This window comes from Electrophorus electricus, chromosome 20 (genome assembly GCF_041902795.1).
Source record: "Electrophorus electricus isolate QZ-2024a chromosome 20, ASM4190279v1, whole genome shotgun sequence".
Taxonomy (NCBI): Eukaryota; Metazoa; Chordata; class Actinopteri; order Gymnotiformes; family Gymnotidae; genus Electrophorus; species Electrophorus electricus.
This window is the reverse complement of record NC_137516.1, coordinates 6587833-6595630: the sequence shown is the minus strand read 5'-3', so window position 1 is coordinate 6595630 and position 7798 is coordinate 6587833. Positions and strand designations below refer to the sequence as shown.

The 7798-nt window shown below is 41.3% G+C and overlaps 1 protein-coding gene across 3 annotated transcripts; it reads left to right on the top strand.

The window, feature by feature from the left end:
• The first annotated feature begins 778 nt into the window (after positions 1–778).
• ybx1 (Y box binding protein 1) lies at positions 779–7788 on the top strand. 3 transcript variants are annotated; one of them, XM_027021147.3, is made up of 8 exons: positions 779–1025; positions 3237–3300; positions 3546–3579; positions 3678–3767; positions 4129–4446; positions 4641–4726; positions 5732–6002; positions 7452–7788. In XM_027021147.3, the coding sequence occupies exons 1-7, from the start codon at positions 920–922 to the stop codon at positions 5958–5960; spliced, it is 927 nt and encodes a 308-aa protein (XP_026876948.1). In that variant the 5' UTR covers positions 779–919; the 3' UTR covers positions 5961–6002; positions 7452–7788. The 3 variants fall into 3 exon arrangements, with proteins under 3 accessions (XP_026876948.1, XP_026876947.1, XP_026876946.1); XM_027021146.3 differs by having other exon boundaries at positions 4129–4458; XM_027021145.3 differs by having other exon boundaries at positions 4129–4458; positions 4641–4738.
• The last annotated feature ends 10 nt before the right edge of the window (positions 7789–7798 follow it).

Below are 7798 nucleotides of genomic sequence, written 5' to 3'. Positions count from 1 at the left end.
GAAAATGCTTCCCATCTACACTGCAATAGTGAATTTGTTTGGTGTGAGTTGAAATATTAAAAATAGACATCATATTTGATATAAAGATTCATACAATACCGCATTACCATGACTGGTTACCTTGGTAATAGAAAAACAGAATGGTTCCACACTTAAGTGCATAAAACAAAGCATTGAGGTAATTTATACTCCATACCTGAGGTGTATTTTCCAATGTCAAAACAAACATTTTTACATAAATTATTTTTGATTTAGCAGTGGGGTTTTTTGCCTAATTGTCCCAACATGGATTACGAACAAATATATTTATGAATACATTATAAACATGAATTAGCTGCTGTTTTTTTAACTGAATATTAGTTGTTGTAAATGATGTAGGCCTAAACCTCATTTGGAACAATTTCTCAGATATTACCTTTTAATTGCGCATAAATCTAAAATAGTCTTCCTTAAACTATTTCCTTAAATAGACTGGTGTATAAGAAGTTACTGACCGATCCAAAATTAGAACTGTAGTCAATGTGTCGACTCCTTTCGGCCGAGATGGTTAAATTATCTCCATTATAACCCATGGCTAGAACGATGCTTTCACTTGCTTTTTCGTAACGAACCAATCATAGGTACGACCCGCAACGACTCATAATAACTGACAACGACTACACCAAATAGGCTTTGAGAAAAGTGAGGAGCGTCATATGACAAAATTCACGACCAATTGGAGGAAAGAATGGGAGGGCTGCTCAAGAATATTTTCCAATATCATTTCTAATTCCGTCCAGTTCGATCGGCAACGGGAGCGGAGAAAGGAAAGCTGAGAGCCCGAAGGCAGTAGCCCCCACCACCGCCGGCCCAGGTTACCATCTAGCACCGGGAAAACACACTAGAGAGCCACCGCCGGCTTTACCAACAAGAAACCACCATGAGCAGCGAGGCCGAAACACAGCAGCCGCCGCAGCCTGCCGCCGACGCGGAGAGCCCATCCAGCCCGGCAGCCGCAGCTACAGCGGGGGATAAGAAGGTCATCGGTAAGTTAGCGAGCGAGCTAGCTAGCTAGTTTTAGTTGTAGCTGACGCTAGCTATGTTACTGATTTTATTTCATGAACTTTAGCTAGCTAACCAACCTAGTTACGCAGGTTAGTTATGCATGTAGTCCTGTGCTAGCAAGCACATTTCTTTTGATACTGTATGCATGTGATATCCCAGTGATGTCTAAGTAACCAGCTAGCTGTGTGTGTGTGTGTGTGTATATATATGTATATATATCTTTTATTTAAATTTTGTCGATGGCTAATTTTCCGTTAGCTACTTGCTAGCCCGTAATTATCGTACGTGTAGTAACTGCAGCTAGTGCTTCTTGAGACTGATAATCATAACACGAGTCGGATAGTAGTTTTTCATGTAGCCGTTTCACGAACAACTAATTTTGTTAATTACTAGTTACGTTAGCTAGTGTTAGGTGTCTAGTTACCTGGCACAATTCTCAAAGTGCTTAACGGATAATCTCGCTAACTGTTCTGTCGTAACGGCCGAGTAAGGTAAGTTAGCTAACGTTAGCTTCGTACGTTCCAACACTGGAGCGTGCCGATTTTAAAAAAATGCCCATCGGATCTCTAGTAAACTATGCTATGCCAGTTAGGTAGCCAACGCTAGCTAGCTAATTTCGCTAGCATGAGGCCTGTGTATAGTTAAGATGGATGGGTAGCTACTTGCTACTAGTAAAGCGCCACCATCTAGTATCTGAAATTGATTACTTGTTTTTGGGCTACCCAAACTGACACGATGTGACTAGTTATTTAGCGATAACTAGCCATTTTAAAACGTAACGTCAACCGTCTTTTTTTGACTGATGAAAGTATTTGTAGTTAATTACTACTGACTGGACACATTTGTTTGCCAGTTAGATAATTTAGATTGGCTAACTAGATACATGAGTTTGACCATGATCACGACCCTATCTACCTTTTCTTTACACAGGTCGCTAGCTAGGCGAGCTTTCAGCCAGAGTCCGCGATACACCAAATGCTAGCTAGCTAGTGTTTTCGTTTTGGGTGTTACTGATCGTAAAGCAACTTTATCTAAGCAGTGCGTCATATTGATGAATGTTCATTACCGAAACGTCTGCTCAGAATTGCATGACGAACCATCAAGCTAACTAGAAAAGCTAAGCTGTTCTTTGTTAGGAATGGTTCGTGTATCGGTCTACGTGTCCTCGGCATAAATATGGTCAAGCGACACTAAAATTGAATCACTATTAGAAACGCATAAGAAGACTTTACGAGTGTTGGTTTAAACTGGTATGGACTTCAAATTCCAAAGTCAACCCACGGTCGTACTATTGGCACAGTAAAGTGGCAGCTAGCTAGCATTCTAAGTTACAGTTCCCAAAATGTCCGCCGTGGTATTCAGATGATGGGGTTTTCTTTTGTCTAAGCACCGAGCGTATACTATTTTGGCTACGCCAACACACTGAATGGGAAGATGCTGTTTTAGGACAAAGGGTTGGACTTAGTAGCGCGATGCGGATTTGTAATTCATCTTAACGATCAACAAAACCAAAAAAGCCGTCTTTTCTTACTGGCTCTTGCCCAACCACATGGTTGAGGCTAGTTGCTAACTGGCTGTTAGCATCATAGAGTGCATCCGCAATAACTCAGCTATTTGTTATCTTTCCCCCCCAAATTGATTTTTCTAACCTAGAGTATGGGTTGGTTCTGCTGGCCCACCGTAAACCTGACGCGATGTAACGAATTTGTTTTTGGTAAAGTGAGGTACGCATTTCACTAGGAAGTTAATGGTCCACGTGTAACTTCATAATGTCTTCCTTATTTCACCCTTGGTGTATCATTTCCTTACACTAATGAGTCATGGCCAATCTCAGTGGTCAAGTACAGCTAGATGTGTGAAAATAATGGTATAACTTAACCTCGATTTTACTTTGTGGACACTTGGGCAGGACCTTCTTTTAAGAAATGTTCTGATATGAACAGCTGGTTGAGAGCTGCTTTTTACATCATAGTCTATAAACAACACAACAGTTGGAGGTTATAAATAGATTGCTTCTAAATGCCTGCTTGGACTTTGGCAGAGGTTATGGGTTCCTTTTTCTTTTTTTCACAGTAGTGCTATTTGTAGTCTCACTTAACAAATACCTCTCTTGTGCTCTGTTTTAAAGAATGATATTGGTCATAGTAGAAACAAACACCTTCACTGCCCTAATTTTTACTTTTCTCTTGCAGCAACAAAGGTCCTGGGGACAGTGAAATGGTTCAACGTAAGGAATGGCTATGGCTTCATCAACAGGTGAGAATACTTGTACCACCCTTCTCTGACCCACATATTATCTGATGTCTAGAACATCCTCAATCCTATTAGTGTCTAAATATTTAAATCCAGGCTGCTGACTCCCAGGGGCATACTACTGTTTGTTTACTCTAGACTCTTAAGTACTGTGTACTGCCTGTCAGTTCCTGTTCATTTCAATTAACTATACGTTGTAGTTCCAAAATCAACACTTTTTTTTTTTTTTTTTCATTGCTTGTTTAAAGGAATGACACAAAAGAAGATGTCTTTGTACACCAGGTAATTCCTGTCTGATGTGGCCTTTATACCTCATAACTTATTCATTGAAACGCAGCATTGTTCGATCAGTTTGCTTAGTTTTTGTTTTTTGTCTTCAGACTGCCATAAAGAAGAATAACCCAAGGAAATACCTTCGCAGTGTTGGGGACGGAGAGACTGTGGAGTTTGACGTGGTTGAGGGGGAAAAGGTTGGTTTGGTTTTCTTACTATTGACGCTTAGTCCCATCTTAACAGTTGAGTTAATTGAAAGTCTACAGCTCAGCAATGGAATTGTTTTTAATCTATATTGTTTAACTTCTATAGAAGTTGTAATGTTAAACCATATGTTTTAATAAAAGGCAGTGGTACAAAGTGTACTTTCACCATTTCTTGTGTGTTCACTTTGTGATACAAGGAACCTGCACAAATACTGGAGAGCAGGTTTTGTCACCTGATTTGTCTGCTTGATGATGATTGCTGTACTTTTGATTGAGCATCTTCCCATTTAGCAAGACAGGTTTTACTTTGTCTGATAATTGCCCAAGGTTTCATTTGGCGCTCTTCCTCCAGGGCGCTGAGGCAGCCAATGTGACCGGGCCAGGCGGTGTCCCCGTGCAGGGGAGCAAGTACGCGGCCGACAGGAACCGGTACAGGAGGTACCCACGCAGGAGGGCACCCCCTCGTGACTACCAAGAGAACTACCAGAGCGACGGGGATGGCGAGGGTCGTGAGAAGAGCGCAGCGAATGAGAACATGCCTGAGGGCGAGCAGCAGCAGCGCAAACCCACCTTCCCCGGCAGGAGACGCTATCCCCCATACTATGTGAGGAGGCGCTATGGGCGCAGACCCCCGTACACCAACGCACCACCCAGGGGAGAGATGACCGAGGTACAATGGCAGGTGGGACTAGGGCTCTGTTAGAAATAACAGTTGACTTTTCAAGTACAACTTTAGGCGTAAACTTTTTGTTGTCCAAGTTTTTCCAAATTGACTTGTTATACTTTCAGATCTTGCTGGGCAGCAATTTTTATATTGTATGTATATTTTGTTCCACTGTGTGCAAATGACCATGCTGTTTGTAGGGTGGGGAAGGTGATGAGATCCAGGGTGGTCCGGACCAGGGCAACAAACCAGTGAGACAGAACTACTACAGAGGCGTCCGATCCAGGTTCAGATCAAGGTTTGCATGTTGTGTTCACTGCCATGATGCTGCAACATTGAGATGATAAATATCAGATAATATTTATTCAGTGACAAACGAGTCATAATTGGGTCACTTAGTAAAAGTACACACTGATCAAATACTGCAAGTATTTGAGACTTGCTCCATTACAGTTCTCTCTGTTGCAGCTCAACAATGGATAGCAACTGCACTTTACAATTTCCTTTCTTTGTATTTCCTATTTTTGTATTTGTTGGTATTGTTACTAGTGGTCAACCAAAATTGGGTTTTCAAGTGAAATAACAGGTGTATTGGAAATAATCATAGAAAACTGAACTTAAGTCAAAGCACCACTGAAATTTAGTAGGAACAGGTGAGGCAACATAGTAATTGGCCTAAAACAAAGCACATTTAGTATCACTGGCCAGGTATTTCTGCATGGGCTGAATGTTCAGGCTCCTGATAAAGGATCAGAGTTGAACACATCAAACATTTATTCATTTATTAAGAATAGCGCAGGGGCTGTTGTGTGCCTGTTGATGCACATGCTATGTGTACAATTAAAACCGGGTAGTTACCAGTACTTTTTTTAAAAACAAAACATTGATTTAACAAAGCTAAGCTACATGTGAACGGGACACAAATAAAATGGACTTGAATTTTATCTAATAGTTTTAGATATCCTTCCATAAAATGTTACTTTCTCACTGATTATGGGTAAATGCAACACTCTTAATGGGGCTTACTCAAGCTGCTAGATGAGTAGTTGGCACTCAATGTTGCAATAGATTTTTCTTAACTATGATTTTTTTGATGATACAAATACTTATTCCTCCCCACCCTGTGATTAGCGGTTGACCATTATATAGTGCCTTGTTTATTGCGACTGTGTCCAAATCCCCTAAATGCTGTTAGTTTTATCCCTGCTCATAGCCATAAAAGCATGTTTAGTTCTGTTAAATTTGGAAGTGGTTGTTGGTGTGCTGTATAAGTAGATTGCATGTGTGTCAGGGGTCCCCCTCGTCCCCGGCCGGCACGGGAAGGGGAGGAGGACAAGGAGAACCAGGGTGAGGGTGGCCCAAACCAGGAGCCCAGGCAACGTCGCTATCGTCGCAACTTCAACTACCGCCGCAGACGGGCCCAGACCACCAAGCCTCAGGACGGCAAGGACAGCAAGGCAGCCGACGCACCCACCGACAAATCAGCCGCTCCCGAAGCCCAGCAGGGCGGGGCAGAGTGAAATGCCCGCCGCCGGCTTCACCATCTTGCACCATCCTGCCGGGTTAGTTTTTGTTTTTTTTTGCCTGCTGCTTTCTTTAGTCCAGGGCTACAATAATGCACATCCTGGTGTTTGTCACCAGGCTACTACTCGGGTTCAGCATGAATTCAGGTTAGCAGGCTTTTCCTGAGCTCAAACTGGGATGATTATGGACTTTTGCCCCTTCAAAACTGGCCATAACCTGCATTTGGGGTTTATGCCTTTGGTGCAGGTTTTCTCGGTGAGGGTGCTGGCACACGTTACCTGTTGAGGTGTACTCTAGCTCTTGCCTTACCTATGAGTAACGTTTTGCTTTTTGGTTCTAGGCAGGAAATGCTGAAAGTTTAGAGAGGAAAAAAAACAAACACACCCTATGACTAGTTTACCACTAGGGTGAGGCTGACACATGGCTGTGTAGTGGGTATGTTGCTATTTGGACTTTGTCCTCTCTCTTACAGAATCCTCCTTATGATCACTGTACTTTAGGAAAAGCCCCAGGCTTTGTTCTGACAAGCGTTTACATTGTTATAGATTCTACATGCAAATTTTACATGGCTTGAAAAGCACACTGCTGTCTTGTACTGTACCAATTACCAATGGCTGAGATTAATAGGTTTACAAGATGTACCATGACATTTGTTTTTAATCTGTGAATTTTAAATTTACAAATAGTAAAGTAGTAGTAAATGCCTGCTAGTGTGGTTCACTTAAGAGCCTTTAAATGCTGTAAGTAAATAGAGAATGAGTATACATGTTCATGGAGTTCAGGTTTGGTTACACTTACTGTGTAGACGGTGCTGGTTTATCTGCATTCATGAGAGGGAAGGGCCAGTGTCTGTGAGGCTGTGTACTGTACAATGTGTTCAGTTTACACTTTCCACTGACACAAGGAGGATCAGCCTGTACAGTGACTGCAGATTGTCTGCAGGCACCCCCAAGGCAGTTAATACCTCTTTAGAAGACATTTTAATGCTACTTCAAATGTAATTAAAGACCAAATTTGCAGTGATGCAGCCATTGAGGAACAGATACTTTCAGACTAATGTTAAATGTTCATTTTAAACAGATGTACAATGATGAATAAACCAAATGGGCAGGATTGACAAATATAGCTAGCTAAATTGGGCAAACAGCATGATATTGTTGGCAATGAATACCAATCTGTGTACAACATCTTTTCAAGCAGAGCCCAATTATCAAAATGTAGCTTGTCCTCTTCACTAGGCAGTCTTCAGATTTACAATCAGTCATTGGGTGACTGAGCCTAACCATGTTGGTCATAGGAATTTTATTTCTGTAATTTGAAAGGGCTGCCATAAACTTTAGTTTCAGACATGTTTAAAGACTACAATTTCAAATTTGACAATTTGATTATTACTGCCTTAAATTTGTTAAAGCTACTCCAAGTCCCTCTGGTTAAGTTGTTGGGTACTCCTTAGAGTAACCTTTCTCTCCCTCCCCTCTTTCTTCCAGTTTTGTCAACAAGAAGAAACATCCAAGATCTGAGCAATAAGAACCAGATTTGACCTGACGATCGTCTAAGCTTGCAACATGCGTTTGACCAGATTACCACCGATTGCCTGCAGAATCTATGCAGACCTGTTTTGTTTTTTCCATTATTTTTATGTGACAGCTAAAAGTTTTGGGGAAACAGCAGATGTTTTTCTAAATCGGTTTTAAGTTTTTACACCAAATGGTTTTTAAAAGAAGTAATTTGATATCTGGTCGTTTGACATTTTTAAATAACTTTTTATGTATCCAGACATGAATTTTAACAAAAGGCAAGCTCAAAATAAAAGTCAAAGACGAAGTTTCTTTTG

Coding starts and splice junctions, on each gene's coding strand:
- ybx1 (XM_027021145.3), top strand. CDS start 920: ATGAGCAGCGAGGCCGAAACACAGCAGCCGCCGCAGCCTGCCGCCGAC. Junction 3,580..3,677: donor AAGATGTCTTTGTACACCAG/GTAATTCCTGTC, acceptor TTTTGTCTTCAG/ACTGCCATAAAGAAGAATAA. Junction 4,739..5,731: donor CGATCCAGGTTCAGATCAAG/GTTTGCATGTTG, acceptor CATGTGTGTCAG/GGGTCCCCCTCGTCCCCGGC.